This window comes from Erpetoichthys calabaricus, chromosome 1 (assembly GCF_900747795.2).
Source record: "Erpetoichthys calabaricus chromosome 1, fErpCal1.3, whole genome shotgun sequence".
Taxonomy (NCBI): Eukaryota; Metazoa; Chordata; class Cladistia; order Polypteriformes; family Polypteridae; genus Erpetoichthys; species Erpetoichthys calabaricus.
Window position 1 is genome coordinate 148,003,615 of NC_041394.2, and position 17,879 is coordinate 148,021,493.

General features: G+C 36.8%; 1 protein-coding gene across 11 annotated transcripts in view; it reads left to right on the plus strand.

Annotated features, from left to right (window-relative positions):
• Window positions 1-17,879, plus strand: part of plekha5 (pleckstrin homology domain containing, family A member 5) — a 493,187-nt gene that overhangs the window by 287,672 nt on the left and 187,636 nt on the right. For all 11 annotated transcript variants that reach the window (XM_051935446.1, XM_051935440.1, XM_051935428.1 and 8 more), the window contains one exon: window positions 5,850-5,970. In XM_051935446.1, coding sequence (XP_051791406.1) covers window positions 5,850-5,970 — 121 coding nt within the window. The remainder of the gene's footprint in view (window positions 1-5,849; window positions 5,971-17,879) is intronic.

Here is a 17,879-nt window from a genome sequence, read left to right on the forward strand (position 1 = left end):
AGCTGTAATTTGTGCTTTTGTTTTCTGTTTTACTGAAGTTGAAGCTGTGTGATGAATATTAATATCTCTAAAAAGAGTGATGATCAGTCTTAAGAATTTTAAATATCTATCAGAATGCAGTGTCTTTTGTTCTTTTTAAGGTGTGTTTACATATAATACAAAAAGCACATTGTGCAGTGTCTGTCTGTCCGTCCGTCTGTCCTCCTGTCTGTCTGTCAACATTCTAACAACTGAGCTCTCACAAAATTTGACAGTTATTCTTTAAAGAAATGTGTTTGCAAAGTTCACTTTTCGTTACTGTGAATAGTACATTGTGCAATGTTTCAAAATTTCAAAACCTCCCATTGAAAATAATTGTTGAATTTACAGACTTGCCTCTCTGAACACAGAGGAGCTTTCTGTGCAGTTTTAATTATAAATCAGTTTACTGTTTCAAATTTACCTTAAGAGAAGTCACTCCAACTTATACATACATTCATATATGTATATATAGTGTTTTTTTTTTCTCTTATTCATCTGACAGCCAAACAGATTACTAATACAAGTTAGTAAAAATATGGTGGAGGCACACACACACAAGCCACTTGTACCCCAGCTCACTACTTGTTGTGCTTGAGGTGAGCTTTACCATAAAAGTAAAAAAAGAGGAAATATCACTTATCTAGAAATGAATATAAGAAGAACAGAATTATGTATTGTAATCATGGCTCTTTAAGCATAAAGTGCACAAATATGTTCTCAGTTTTGCGTAACACTTAAACTAACCTCAGAGCTGCATTATCTGCACATTATATTATTTGGTATTTATCTGAAACTATAGAATATCGGCAAAGCTCTAGACCTGCCTTCCATCATGGTGTTTATGATATATTGATGATTTGTTTTAACTCTCCATCAGGTATTTATTTAAAAAATGTTATATTTAAGAAAATTGAACTACAATTAGTCATTGACCCTTCCACATCCAACAAAAAACAATACAACACCACCTGATGCCATTTTTAGATCACTTGAACTGCAGCCTGCTGTCCATGACTGCTATTGAGCCACCACAAGCCTATTTTGCCTACATTTTTATCAACATTACATCATAAAGTACTGTGTATTTAATGTACTCTTCTAGTTCATGTAAATGCATTCTATTATCTTTTCATTTTAAATATGACTCACAAAAATATTTAATACACAAAAATGTGAAAACTGACTCTTTGATGAAGTAACTTATAAAAAAAAATAAACTTGAAAATGCTCCAAATGTTCAAATCAGTTAAATGAATCACTGAATGCATCTGAATGTTATTTCATGCATATATTTTCTGAGTTCTTAATCTTATCAAACTGAGTTGAGCAGTTCTTTTTGCCTTGGATGCAGTTCTGCTAGGATTGCTTTCAGGTCCCTCAAAATGTATTGGGATGGAGAATGTTATCTGCACAAATACTACATCAGCTACTCAGAAAATGCTGTGTCTCAGATTCAGTCATATTCTAAATGTGTGATGGGTGCAAATTACATTTTAGTTTTATTTTTATACTTGCATAAATATGTTTTCATTTTTTTTTAAATCTTATATTTAGTTAATTGTACAGTCAATTAATTAGCAATTACTTTCATTAATCATTCTAGACACACATTATTCTCTTTTTTCCCTTTTGACTTTTCACTAATCTGGGGTCTGCACAGCAGTGGTGAAATCACTCATTTCCATTACATTTTGTTTCCATCTGTCTCCTTCTTATATCCAGTCTGCTGCATCTCCCTCACTACTACATCTTTCCAGCTGTTTTTTCTGGTCTCCCTTTCCTTCTTTCTCCTGTCAACTCCATCTCTGATATTCTCCTTATAGTACACTACTTTCCTCTCTTCTCCATACATTTTCATGCCACTGGACTCTTCTCTCCATCATTTTGTGTTATATCCCTTTCATCTTTAAGCTTCCCCCAATATTTAAATTTTTTTATTCAATCAGTTTGTTCATCTTGCATATCCATTTCACCTTTTTCATCACTTGAACTTACATTCTTTCAGTCTTCCTTGAAGTTCCCCAAGTATATCTACACTGTACAACTTTGCTAGTCTCATAATTGTGTTGTATGTGTTTACTTTTATCTTTGCAGCTATCATTTTATCACTGAGTATTTGCCTGTACCTCCTCCAAATTTTCCGCCCTGCTCTAATTCTTAGCCTTCCTTTAAATCATTTACCTAAAGTACTGAAAGGACTCAACATTTTCTAACTCATTTTCTCCTAGCTTCACTTTTCTATTCCTACCCTCTCCATTATAGTTGCATAATATATGTTGAGTTTTTGATCTACTGATTTTTATCCCATGCCCCTTTAGAATGTTATTCCACTTTTCTAATTCAAGGGTCATTTTTGTTTAGTTTTTTTCTTATGTACTACTTAGATATTCTTTTCATTTTCAGGCTGTAATGGAACTTGTTTTCTTTGCACTTTGTCATTAGGTCTATCAAGTCAACTTTTTTTTTTTTTTGGAAGTATTTCTTAATTAGGGTATGTATTTCAAGGATTGCATTATATCTGTAACATCCACTATTTCTCTCAATCTCTTTCTAACTACCTGTTCCTTTATGTTAAAGGTATGAGGAAGTAGCTTAATACCTATATTAGTGTGACAGTCTAGTATATTTCCCTTTTTATTCAATATTGATATTAAATAGCTGTTTCCAATCTATGGGCATCTTTTCAGTTTTTAAGGTAACATGAAATCTCTTAGTACCTGCAACCTTTTGTTGCCCCACAACTTCCACACTTCTACAAGTACTTCATTTTGTCCATTTGATTCCTTATTTTTCATGCTTTGCATTGCTGTTTTAACTGTTGCTGGTGTGATCTATTCCACACAGAGCCTACTGTGAGTTCCCATTCTCCTGTTAGGTTTCTTGGATTTTCCTCATTCAGTAAATCTATAAAATGCTCTGTCTAGCTTTCCTTCACTTTTTCTTCCCGGTTGTGAACTATTACATTTTTATCAGTAATCATTTTCATATTACATATATCTTTTGTCTTTCAAACTCTAACTGGTGTAGTTTTTAAAATCCTTTTTTTTAATTTTCTCTTCTACATTTAATTATTTATTCCTTAAATCCTTAGCTTTTTATTGTTGTACAGAATTCTACACACATATAATAGAAAATATCTTTTACATAAGGTGTTTTATAGAGATTAACTTTATGACTTTGACGATGTTGCATATTGCCAGTGTGAGCTGGGGCTGTCAGATTATCTAAAAATTAAAATTTGAATGTTAATATTAAAAAAGTATATATTCAAATATATCCTAAAAACTACTTATTTTTTGTACTTCTATTATTAATCTTGTTACTTTTTTCTCACAGTGCATTTGTAAAGCACAAAGTGCTTATAACTTGTACATTGTTGATGAAAAGACTCATCTGTGTGACACTTGAATACACAGTCATTCATAAAACCTGGATTCTCAGTGTGCACAAATGTGATCAAAGAATAAGATATGGTACTAAACTAAACTCAGTTTTTTTCCTTTACAGTTGCAAAAAAATATAATACAGGTGGCCTGAATATATGTCCGCACAATACACTGACTGCATGTGAAACTCTTTTGTGAGTTTGCTAAATGAGCATTTCAGACACTAAAAGACTCTAAAAAATCTTTAAAGTGCTGTTTTGTAAAGTCTTTATAATAATTAGAGAAAATCAGAAGTACAACGGACCATTGTTAATAATAAGAAAGGAAACAAGATCATGCCTACTGCAAGGGATGCATAACAGTTGTAATATAATGCAGTAGTAAGTCAGGGATCTCAGATTCAAGAATATATGGAACATAACAAGGACCAGAATGATCTTTTAGGGTACCAGAGAAGTGTTTAAAAGTCAGTTCTCAGTACAACTGTACATCAAATATCAGAGCAGTACAATAAAAAAAAATTTCTTAACACTAGAATTACCAAAGCCTATGAAAAAACTTGTAAATCCAGCCCATCTTAAATCTCTTCGCACCTCTCCATCAGCGTCTTTTGTCTTGTAAATGTGTCAATCAACACAAGTAGCAAGCAGCCTGCTATACCATCCCCCACACCGGCACAGAAAGAGCAAGAAGTTCTCCCTGTACCTAGAATTGTATCTTCTTCTTTCGGCTACTCCCATTAGGATTCGCCACAGCGGATCATCTTCTTCCATAAGTTCCTAGAATTGTATAGAGTAAATAATTTCATGTGTGTTCCGTGTCTACAACAATCTATGTAAACACATCGTTAAAACAGAAATGTTTTTCATGTTTTAGTAATAAATGACAAAATGTAGACATGAACTGTATAATGTGTGAAGGCTGAAGTCCAAATATCAAGTAAACGCTTTCACAAAAGGTGCAAGGATAATACAAGGGGTTCCGTGGTGCAGCAGATAAGAACTACTGACTTATTATCCAGAGTTTGCGAGTTTGAAACCAGCTCCTCCGCAAATTTACCGTTTAGTAGTGAGTTGCTCTTTCATATTATACAGTTCATGTCTACATTTTGTCATTTATTACTAAAACATGAAAAACATTTCTGTTTTAACGATATGTTTACATAGATTGTTGTAGACACGGAACACACATGAAATGTATGTATTCCAAATATTTCCCCTCTAAAACTCCAGCACTTCACTCCAAAATAATCAAGGCTTGGACTGGGAGAACTTCTTGCCCTTTCTGCGGTGGTGGGGGGGATGGTATAGCCGGCTGTTTGCCGCTTGTGCTTATTGACACATTTACAAGACAAAAGACGCTGATGGAGAGGTGTGAAGGGATTTAAGGTGGGCCGAGTTTACGAGTTTTTTCGTAGGCTTTGGTAATTCTAGTGGTAAATGTAGTGTAAAGTTGAAACATAAGGCTGCCCATTTTTATGACAATGCAGACTAAACAGAGGCAAATTGTTGAAGTGGCTGACCAGGCCATCTATGAGCATTACACAATATAATATCATGCAGTGTATTGTTTATAGTTGTTATTGAATAATATAACACTATAAATGTAGATTTTCTCACTATTGATGACATTACCCCTAATAGGTATTAGGTTCAAAGGCTAGGTTTAAGTAACTTAACTCAGTATGATGATGGTGTTGGTAGTGGTGACAGTAGTAGTAATGCCAAGTTATCATGACTTCTACTGTGATACCATTTACAAAAAGACTTAATAATTCTTTACATTTATATAGCGCTTTTCTCACTACTCAAAGCGCTCTCCACACAGGGAGGACCCGGGAAGCGAACCCACAATCTCCTTACTGCAAAGCAGCACCACTACCACTGTGATTACTAAAACAATGTGAACAGCAGTTCCAACTACAGCAAGTTACCCTGAAGTAACTAGTCTTTAGTCTTCATTTACATGTCCAGCCATAAAGGGCATCATTTATATTGGCAGTTTAAATGCTTGAGTATTTTGGGAACTGGTAAATAAAAGTTCTAAAAAATAAAAGGAACAGCAGTTTCATGTTAATGCCATCCAGCAAAGTATGAAAATATAAAACTTCATTTGTGGACCGCAGTAGAATTAAATATCTCTTTAGACAGGATTTTTTCTTGGCTGACTTTGTAGTTCACCCTGTGTTTTAAATAATTTTACATTCTGTTTTATTTTTTCACATTTTCATTTGTGTTTTTTAAGTAATCATTACACTGCTATACTAATCTCCATTTTTGATACATGGATAATCTGCTAAAGCAGTTGGCCAATGTTTGAACCTATTTAGTTTGATCTTAAATATTTAGAGACACATTTGTCAAGGTTGTGAATGTTTATTTTGTCAATTTATGCTATTTAAACAATGAAAACTAAACAATTAGAATTCTTTGTATAATACAGATCAATTTCAAAAATGACATCACATGAGAAAAAGGACAGACCTGTGAGCACAATAAGTGAAGCTTCTAATTACACCTTAACATCTGAGTATGCTGCCCTTCCTGGGAGTCCTGTTGGCAGAGTAAGTAAAACCTTTTATGTAGATTAATAGTTTAGTAGTAAAATTGAATCTTAATAAGTTATTTTTCTTACAGTGAAGTGTGAAAAAAAGATATGATGGTGCTCACAGTGTTTCTGCTTTGTCAGCTAATCAGAGATGGGTGAACTGATGTACAGTATGTTACACTTGTAGCTTTGGGGGGTGACGGAGGAAGGGGTGATTATTTTAGCTCCTTGTAGATATTCAAGCCCTAGGTTTCTTTGGGTTTTTTTATCCTTGAAGACATAGAAGGTGTTGGTCCCCCTTGCTACAATTCCTAGGAGATACCAGCCAATTAACAAGTGTGGCATTATGGTGCTGAAAGGTTGTGGTAAGTGCAGGTACTGAAAATTATGAGTACTAGCTGACTACAAACACTGCTGGTATACTTGTAAAATCTCCCAGTTCTCCAAACAATATTTTTTTAAAAATAACAGTACAGAGTCCTGATGAGTACTAGCCCACTTCAAGTACTGCTTACAATTTAAAGCAATTATTTCCCACATACTTTGAGTAAAAATTATTTTCAACCTATCACTGCTATATGAGCTTTATCAGATAAATAAGTTCACTTATAGCTGATTAGGTATATTTTGTATTTACAAAGGGCATGTTAAAAATAAAGGTACAGTAGGAAACTGCAAGAACAAGAATGCACAATACATTTCTTCGGCAGTAGTAAGCATTTTTATAATTCTTGTGCTATTTCTTTAACTTCTGTCTCCAGCACTGACATACTAAATTAGGCATGAACAATATACAGAAGACGACTCACCAATCAAAACATAGTATTCCATTCTTTTAAATTACAAAAATATATAGATCAGAGCTTAAATTTCTTGTGTGACAGAGGGGGATTTTCCTTACCGAGTAAACAAATGTGGAGAGTTTTATTGGCTTTAGGCGGTTTCAGTGAGGGTTTTATAAACAATAATATTATTGTGGACTACCTAATTTATCTTATGTGCACATATTACATTTATTCACTTATAGTTTCTGCCCATATATTGAAAAATAAAACATTGCTTAAAACCAATACTAACAATTTAAACATTGCTGTGTTATTGCCAAATGAATTAGTAAATATCAAAAAAAATGTAGAATGTTTTAATTTGCACAAGCTCTTTAAAGCTTCTTTTGTAGAAACACCCTTTTCAGTTTACGTTTGTCATAAAATCACTTTCTCAGGCTTTTGACATTTGCTGTCATGAGATTACATCAGTAACTGAACATTAGCTGGTTAATAACACTTCCTGAAGAGTAACATCAAGTCAAACTAATTCACAATTCAAATGTCACACATCTAATGCTTTAACTTTGCAAATGAACTTTAAGGATCCCTTTATGAAATCAAACTTCTCAATCTAAGATTCATTATTTCAGAATTTCCATAAAAGTCTTCTTTGTGTTGTTTTCAAGTACCCTCACGTAAGTAATCGGACTTTGCTATGTCCTATACCTGTATTTTAATAAAGAAATAGTCACTGAATTGGACTGACTGTCTCAACAAAAATTAGTCACAACTGGAGATGACATTGCATCTGCTTATGTACCATTCAAATAATATTCAAATAATAAACATTATTTTGGTTTCAAAAAAAGCCAACGATGAACACAAATTTATTGCTTGGTGATATATGTTCAGTCGCCCTGCTAATCTTGCATCTGTGAAATTATGCATGTCTGTTGACACTTAAAATGCTGTATCATTGGAGATATTTGCCTTGTGCTTAAAACATTAACAAATGTTTGGCCAATGTGGAAATTTAGTAAAGCTAAATTAATTTTATTTTGGAAAGATATGTAGTCACTCAGAATTATACAAGGTTTTTGCCCTGTCCAAGATTTAATTCCTGTGTTGTGCCTAGTGCAGCCAGGATAAGACAGTAAATTCCAGCCACCCTGAACTGGGTACACTGGTCAGAAAGTGAAGTGACTGGACAGGGAACTGTAGTATGTTGATGACAAACGGAGGATAAATGTTTAGAGGATAAATAAGTTCCCTTATTTTATTGTGGTTGAGCACAGCACTGTATTAAAAACAAATAATCTCTCCACTAGCTAAACTCGCTCAAAAGCCAGTTAAATGGTCTGAACAGTATTTCTCTCAAAGCATTCATGAATTGGTTGTGTATTTTTATGTATAATTTCATAAATGTGTAAAAGAGGCAAGCCCTTTTTTGCCTTTAAAGCATAACATGAATGTCCCATTTTATTAGGTGAAACTAAGCAGGATTTTTATGTAATGAATGAGATCTGCAATGCAGCACTGAAATTCAAACCCTGGAAGCACGTCTTGAGTTGTAACTGCAGTTAATACAGCTTCTGTCTCTTTTGTTTGCATAGTGTCTCTTTCTCTCTCTCTCCATTGTCACTCCTGGCTGTATTTTTCTTTTGTACACCCTACTATATGACCCATTAATTCTTCACATACTGCACCACAGGTTGAGAACCACTGTTCTAGACATTAGTTCTACACACAGTATGGGACTGTGCATTGTCATGTTGCAGAATAGTCATTTTACTCAGTGTGTACAGGTATTGAGTAGCACTGATCGTTACCCACTAAAGAAAGACATTCGTGCAGCATTAGGGCTGAAGGTACTGTTTTTTATTATTATTCATGCTTTGTGATGCTTTTCCATTATTCCGTGCTGAATACTTGGTTTCTTGATGAAAGTGCTGGAACTGGCCATACTCTTTGACAGCACAGCATTCTACCTTTTGCAAGGAAAGTGCATTACCCATCATCTGCTAATGCTAATTCAGGCATCTCCTATTCTATTTTGAATTTATGTGGGACTGTTAGCTCTCAGGTTTTTCTTCTTTACCAGAAATTCATTCATTCCAATTTTTTTTTCTCTCAAATGCACATGTCGTTATCAGCTATGAGCATATAATTAAAATTCCAACAATTTTTATAACGGTGAGAGGTTATATATAATGCCAAGTTCACTGACTTACTCATCAACTAAGACCCTATTTCCTACTTAGTTAAAAAGCCTAAATTTGGCAGGATGTTTAATCTAGGGCAGTGGGTATCTGCTAAGAAAAGACATTTTGATATGTCAATATTTAGGAGTAAACCTTCCCCCTCAAAAGAAAAACTAAACCCCCCAAAATCTCAAAGTCGCTTTGACTGATTTGGTTGAAATTTGATGATGTTACAGGAAAAAGAAAGTTAGCTAACCCAAGTTTGTTTTATTTCTTGATATTTTGCGATAATAAAGCTATAGCAGGTGTGCTTTTCTTAGGCAGCATGCACATGAAACCAGATTCCAGCTTAGTGAACTGATTTCAGTGTGGTGTGCTAATCAGCAGGCACTGGCTGCTGCAGGGCTGGAACAAAATGGGAATGGGCTAGGGGGAGGACTGTTTTTTGTGTGTTTGTTTTCTGATAAGAAGAATTGCTGGTCAGAGAGAGTAAAGGAATGGAATGAAAGGCAGCATCAGTCATTGCTGACTGTAGTGTGAAAGAGCAGGGTCGAATGCTTTGAGATTTCAGGTTATGATTGTGTTCTCATTTATGTTTTATTTAGTAGATATATCTAATGTATTGCTCACTTATGCTGTGTGTGTGTGTGTGTGTATCTGTGTGTTATATATATTAAAATGAAACAAATAACAAAGAAATACAGTAAGAGCTGAGGTCCCATGGGATGCCCAAGTTAATATTGATGTTGAGAAAAAAATAAAAGTGAGCAGAAATTTAAAAAAAAAAAAAAAGCTAGTCTGTAACTGAATGGCATCTTATGGTGGAACCAGAAAAGCCATGGCTTCAACTGTAAAAGAAGTTACCTCATTGGTCCTCCATTCTAAGGAGACAGATGGATCAAAAGCTGGCAGCAGTGTCGAGCTTAATTTCTTTCCCAAATATGCAAAGCACAAACCCATAAAATGTTCCATATTTACTCTATATAGGGATGCTTTGAAAAATAAATAGTGAGGACATTCATTCTAGCAATATTGATTCTCCCTGCTAAAGAAAGATGGAGGGAGGAGCATCTGTTCAAATCTTGACTTTATTTTTTGTATTATACCCAATGCAGTTTTCATGATATGAAATGTGTTATGTCTGCTGCTGTTATGAATAGTGTTCTCAGCACTTGTGCACAATATTTAATGTCTTCTAGTGACTGTTTTTGTGATATAGACCTATTTAGTATGTGCATCTGTTGTTTGGACAGAACATTTTATGTTTAAGGTTTATAAAAATATTCCAAGCATTATTTGCTTATTTATTCTGTTAACTGTAAGTTATGATGCACCACTCTGATAATGAATGATCCATTTTTCTGGCCTTAGATTTTGGCTTGCCCACCTAGAATGTGCACAGGCTCATCCCCTTTTCAGGTTATGACATCATCTCTGCATGGCATATGATGTAGATTCACTGTGTTTTTGGTTATTTGTGCTAGGCTCTTGGTACTCTCATTAAAGAAGAGAAAGTTGTAAAGTAATAAAATTCATGATGAAATATGCTGCTTTTATTGATAGTCCTTCACTTCAGAACAGTGACATATAAATTGGTATTAAGTACTTAAGTACTAATGAAAATGTAAAACTTATGAATTACTATACTGAGCCGATTATGTTTGTGAGTAACATATATTAATGAAAGATACACATTATACAGGTATATTGTTTTCTTTATTGAGGGCAAATAACTCTTTTGTTGTTACAACTAACAATAAAACACCTAAACAAAACAAATACAGTTAAATGAAAATGGCAAAATAGTTAAGTAAAGCTTGACTAAAGTTCCACTTCCATCACATCTGACTTTGAGAATCAGCTGCTTCACTTAAAAACAACTGCCTTAGTAACTGTGTAGCTATCATTATAAGATGTCCACTTTACTAATGGTTTTGAGTTAATAAATGGATAACATGAGTGACAATAGTCATAGAGAAATGTCTGCTTTACTGTAGATGAAATAGAACAGATGGGAAAATAAATAATCATAAAGGATAGTTTTAAAATCTAGATCCTTATTGTAGTCATAATCTATATGTTCTCATGTCTGTATTTTTATCCAATTTGTATCCATTGAAATATATTTTTCATTAACTATATATATGCATGCAGTGTTCTCCCTAGCATCGTTTAGCTGGGCGCCCGGCTGTCATCTCGCATGACATTGTGAGATGACAGCCGCAGATCTAACGATCTGCAGAGATGGCAAGGGACGAGTGGGCAGGTGGGCAAATATTATAGAAGTAGGATCTCAAGTTGCGAGGGGAGAGGCGCGGGACGGGATGTTGCCGATCACTTGGTGCTAAAGCTAATAGCAGGGACGAGGCTGAGCGGAGTTCACAAGCAAAGAGTATGGGGAGGTGGACTTTCAAGAGGGGGTGTACATCTTAATAGCGGGGGCTGAACAGTTTAATTACAGTAGCAAGGAGTATGGAGAGGTGGGCAGGCGAGGGGAGGCTGTACATGCTAATAGTGGGAGCAGAGCGGCACTTCACAAGCAAAGAGGATGTGGAGGTGGGCGGGCAAGAGGAGGACTGATAAAATAAAAAAAGACTCATGGAACCAGCCTATCAGATATCAGAAAAAGGGTGTCAGGAAGTGACGTCTCTGTTCTCAATGTCAGTGCAGTCTGTGTAGTGCTGCTAAGCTTATGTCGAGAATAAAGTTGACATTTCCACTATATTATCGCCGTTTATCTCGAGATTAAAGTCGACATTTCCACTTTATTCTCATAGTTTATTTTGTCATTAAAGTAGAACATCGTAAAGTAAACTTCATCTTAAAATGAATATTTAATTTACTAGATTTTCTCAAACCCTGTTATAAATTATGTAGCGCATGAAATGCTTTGTGTTATCGTGTGGTGATTGGTAATGTGGAGAAAGAAAAATGAACGATAGGAATTGGGGTTTTGGTACGTCAGATAGAGACAGCACGCATGCAATAAAGAAAGCCTGCTCAGAAGAACATCCATTGAATTCTGTGTTCGTGTCTCTGACCACCAGATCATGAACCCAACATTTACACAATTTTTAAGTTAAACCTGTGCGATACCCATTCATACATACAGTTTTTTAGAGCCTCGTCACACCTGCCATAAAGTTCTCTACACTGAACGTACACCTGGGGACCCCTTACTGCGAGGGAGCAGCACTATCGCCACACTACTGTGCATGTTTAATACCTGCTTTACTGCATTTCATCATGAAAACGATATCAAGTATTTATCTTAGCTTTGTAAATGTTCAGAAAGCAGGAATATCATGAAGTGAATGTATTCTGTGTGGCGATCCCTCCCGGTGCCTCTTCAGTGCAAGAGGAAGTCTGTTTTAAGACTCAGTCGGGGAACACTTAACACAAAGCATTAAATGTACTACATTACCTTATGACGGGGTTTTAGAAAATCTAGTAAATTAAACATTGATTTTAAGATGAAGTTTAGTTTATGACATTCTACTTTAATGACAAAATAAACTATGAGAATAAAGTGGAAATGTCGACTTTAATCTCGACATAAACGGCAAGAATAAAGAGGAAATGTCGAGAATAGAGTCAACATGTCGACTTGGTATGTGGTGCTAATTGTGCATGAAATATTCAAACAAACATCCCCCAAGGAGGGAGTTACCTTGGGTAAACGTGCCATGCACAAGAATTCGAAAAGAAAGCTTGCTAGACCATGACAAAATAGAACGCACATTGAGTCTTCCGCTGACCTTTTAGGAAAGCGTGTACTAGAGCAAACTGGAATCAGTCAAATTGAAAGATCTGTATCTGTGTTAAATAATTTACAGAGAGATGCCTTTGTGGGAGCTTTAAGATCCATGTATTGGTTGGCAAAAAATGAGTTGCCACATACAACGTTGTTTGAAAAGGTTGTTCCTTTTCTAAGAAGAAAAGAAGAATAAATATTTAACTGAAGACACCTTTTGCATATGCAAGCTGGCTTTGAAGAATATTTTTCTAATTTTTTTCATTGTTTTCACTTTTCTTCCTGACAGCGACAATACTTGTGCCTCTTGGTTTATGTCATAACAATTGTTATTTAAAATTTTTGTTAGGGTTGCAGGATCCTGAATTGGATACTTCTTAAATTTAATAAAAAATATTCTGGCACAAGTGTCAAAGCTTAAAAAAAGGAAGTCATATTGAGCATTGGAAAATAATTAATAATAATTAACTAATAAAAATAGTGCACATTTAATTTTCCCCACCACCAAATTTCCCCGTCCCGCCCGGCTACTTTTTCATGCCACCCGGCTGGAAAAAATTTCTTGGGAGAACACTGATATGTGTGTGTGGTGTGTATGTGTGTATATACAGTTAGGTCCATAAATATTTGGACAGAGACAACTTTTTTCTAATTTTGGTTCTGTACATTACCACAATGAATTTTAAATGAAACAACTCAGATGCAGTTGAAGTGCAGACTTTCAGCTTTAATTCAGTGGGGTGAACAAAACGATTGCATAAAAATGTGAGGCAACTAAAGCATTTTTTAACATAATCCCTTCATTTCAGGGGCTCAAAAGTAATTGGACAATTGACTCAAAGGCTGTTTCATGGGCAGGTGTGGGCAAGTCCGTTGTTATGTCATTATCAATTAAGCAGATAAAAGGCCTGGAGTTGATTTGAGGTGTGGTGCTTGCATGTGGAAGATTTTGCTGTGAACAGACAACATGCGGTCAAAGGAGCTCTCCATACAGGTGAAAGAAGCCATCCTTAAGCTGCGAAAACAGAAAAAACCTATCCAAGAAATTGCTACAATATTACGAGTGGCAAAATCTACAGTTTGGTACATCCTGAGAAAGAAAGCAAGCACTGGTGAACTTAGCAACGCAAAAAGACCTGGACGTCCACGGAAGACAACAGTGATGGATGATCACAGAATCATTTCCATGGTGAAGAGAAACCCCTTCACAACAGCCAGCCAAATGAACAACACTCTCCAGGGGTAGGCGTATCGATGTCCAAGTCTACCATAAAGAGAAGACTGCATGAAAGTAAATACAGAGGGTGCACTGCAAGCTGCAAGCCACTCATAAGCCTCAAGAATAGAAAGGCTAGATTGGACTTTGCTAAAGAACATCTAAAAAAGCCAGCACAGTTCTGGAAAAACATTCTTTGGACAGATGAAACCAAGATCAACCTCTACCAGAATGATGGCAAGAAAAAAGTATGGAGAAGGCGTGGAACAGCTCATTATCCAAAGCATACCACATCATCTGTAAAACACGGTGGAGGCAGTGTGATGGCTTGGGCATGCATGGCTGCCAGTGGCACTGGACACTAGTGTTTATTGATGATGTGACACAGGACAGAAGCAGCCGAATGAATTCTGAGGTGTTCAGAGACATACTGTCTGCTCAAATCCAGCTAAATGCAGTCAAATTGATTGGGCAGCATTTCATGATACAAATGGACAATGACCCAAAATATACAGCCAAAGCATCCCAGGAGTTTACTAAAGCAAAGAAGTGAAAAATTCTTGAATGGCCAAATCAGTCACCTGATCTTAACCCAATTGAGCATGCATTTCACTTGTTGAAGACTAAACTTCAGACAGAAAGGCCCTCAAACAAACAGCAACTGAAAGCCGCTGCAGTAAAGGCCTGGCAGAGCATTAAAAAGGAGGAAACCCAGCATCTGGTGATGTCCATGAGTTCAAGACTTCAGGCTGTCATTGCCAGCAAAGGGTTTTCAACTAAGTATTAGAAATGAACATTTTATTTCCAGTTATTTAATTTGTCTAATTACTTTTGAGCCCCTGAAATGAAGGGATTGTGTTAAAAAAATGCTTTAGTTGCCTCACATATTTATGCAATCGTTTTGTTCACCCCACTGAATCAAAGGTAAAAGTCTGCACTTCAACTGCATCTGAGTTGTTTCATTTAAAATTCATTGTGGTAATGTACAGAACTAAAATTAGAAAAAAGTTGTCTCTGTCCAAATATTTATGGACCTAACTGTATACATACTGTATGTATGTATGTGTGTGTATATATATGTATATGTATGTGTGTATATATATAAATGTATGTGTGTGTATATATAATATATATATATATATATATATATATACACACACAGTGCATCCGGAAAGTATTCACAGCGCATCACTTTTTCCACATTTTGTTATGTTACAGCCTTATTCCAAAATGGATTAAATTCATTTTTTTTCCTCAGAATTCTACACACAACACCCCATAATGACGTGAAAAAAGTGTACTTGAGGTTTTTGCAAATTTATTACAAATAAAAAAACTGACAAATCACATGTACATAAGTATTCACAGCCTTTGCTCAATACTTTGTCGATGCACCTTTGGCAGCATTTACAGCCTCAAGTCTTTTTGAATATGGTGCCACAAGCTTGGCACACCTATCCTTGGCCAGTTTCGCCCATTCCTCTTTGCAGCACCTCTCAAGCTCCATCAGGTTGGATGGGAAGCGTCGGTGCACAGCCATTTTAAGATCTCTCTAGAGATGTTCAGTCGGATTCAAGTCTGGGCTCTGGCTGGGCCACTCAAGGACATTCACAGAGAAGCCACTCCTTTGATATCTTGGTTATGTGCTTAGGGTTGTTGTCCTGCTGAAAGATGAACCATCGCCCCAGTCTGAGGTCAAGAGCGCTCTGGAGCAGGTTTTCATCCAGGATGTCTCTGTACATTGCTGCAGTCATCTTTCCCTTTATCCTGACTAGTCTCCCAGTTCCTGCCGCTGAAAAACATCCCCACAGCATGATGATGCTGCCACCACCATGCTTCACTGTAGGGATGGTATTGGCCTGGTGATGAGCAGTGCCTGCTTTCCTCCAAACGTGTCGCCTGGCATTCACACCAAAGAGTTAAATCTTTGTCTCATCAGACCAGAGAATTTTCTTTCTCATGGTCTGAGAGTCTTTCAGGTGCCTTTTGGCAAACTCCAGGCGGGCTGCCATGTGCCTTTTAATAAGGAGTGGCTTCCGTCTGGCCACTCTACCATACAGGCCTGATTGGTGGATTGCAGCAGAGATGGTTGGCCTTCTGGAAGGTTCTCCTCTCTCCACAGAGGACCTCTGGAGCTCTGACAGAGTGACCATCGGGTTCTTGGTCACTTCCCTGACTAAGGCCCTTCTCCCCCGATCGCTCAGATTTAGATGGCCGGCCAGCTCTAGGAAGAGTCCTGGTGGTTTTGAACTTCTTCCACGTACGGATGATGGAAGCCACTGTGCTCATTGGGACCTTCAAAGCAGCAGAAATTTTTCTGTAACCTTCCCCAGATTTGTGCCTTGACACAATCCTGTCTCGGAGATCTACAGACAATTCCTTTGACTTCATACTTGGTTTGTGCTCTAGCATTAACTGTCAACTGTGGGACCTTATATAGACAGGTGTGTGCCTTTCCAAATCATGTCCAATCAACTGAACTTACCACAGGTGGACTCCAATTAAGCTGCAGAAACATCTCAAGGATGATCAGGGGAAACAGGATGCACCTGAGCTCAATTTTGAGCTTCATGGCAAATGCTGTGAATACTTATGTACAGGTGCTGGTCATAAAATTAGAATATCATGACAAAGTTGATTTATTTCAGTAATTCCATTCAAAAAGTGAAACTTGTATATTAGATTCATTCATTACACACAGACTGGTGTATTTCAAATGTTTATTTCTTTTAATTTTGATGATTATAACTGACAACTAATGAAAGTCCCAAATTCAGTATCTCGGAAAATTAGAATATCAATTAAGATCAATGCAATAAAAGGATTTTTAGAAATGTTGGCCAACTGAAAGGTATGAACATGAAAAGTATGAGCATGTATAACACTCAATATTTAGTTGGGGCTCCTTTGGCCTGGATTACTGCAGCAATGCAACGTGGCATGGAGTCGATCAGTCTGTGGCACTGCTCAGGTGTTATGAGAGCCCATGTTGCTCTGATAGTGGCCTTCAGCTCTTCTGAATTGTTGGGTCTGGCGTATTGCATCTTCCTCTTCACAATACCCCATAGATTTTCTATGAGGTTAAGGTCAGGCGAGTTTGCTGGCCAATCAAGAACAGGGATACCATGGTCCTTAAACCAGGTACTGGTAGCTTTGGCACTGTGTGCAGGTGCCAGGTCCTGTTGGAAAATGAAATCTGCATCTCAATAAAGTTCGTCAGCAGCAGGAAGCATGAAGTGCTCTAAAACTTCCTGGTAGAGGTCTGCGTTGACCTTGGACCTCAGAAAACACAATGGACCAACACCAGCAGATGACATGGCACCCCAAACCATCACTGACTGTGGAAACTTTACACTGGACCTCACACAACGTGGATTCTGTGCCTCTCCTCTCTTCCTCCAGACTCTGGAACCTTGATTTCCAAAGGAAATGCAAAATTTACTTTCATCAGAGAACATAACTTTGGACCACTCAGCAGAAGTCCAAAGGCGAAACGCTTCTGACGTTGTCTCTTGTTCAAGAGTGGCTTGACACAAGGAATGCGACAGCTGAAACCCATGTCTTGCATACGTCTGTGCGTGGTAGTTCTTGAAGCACTGACTGCAGCTGCAGTCCACTCTTTGTGAATCTCCCCCACATTTTTGAATGGGTTTTGTTTCACAATCCTCTCCAGGGTGCAGTTATCCCTATTGCTTGTACACTTTTTTTCTACCACATCTTGTCCTTCCCTTCGCCTCTATATTAATATGCTTGGACACGGAGCTCTGTGAACAGCCAGCCTCTTTAGCAATGACCTTTTGTGTCTTGCCCTCCTTATGTAAGGTGTCAATGGTCGTCTTTTGGACAACTGTCAAGTCAGCAGTCTTCCCCATGATTGTGTAGCCTACAGAACTAGACTGAGAGACCATTTAAAGGCTTTTGCAGGTGTTTTGAGTTAATTAGCTGATTAGAGTGTGGCACCAGGTGTCTTCAATATTGAACCTTTTG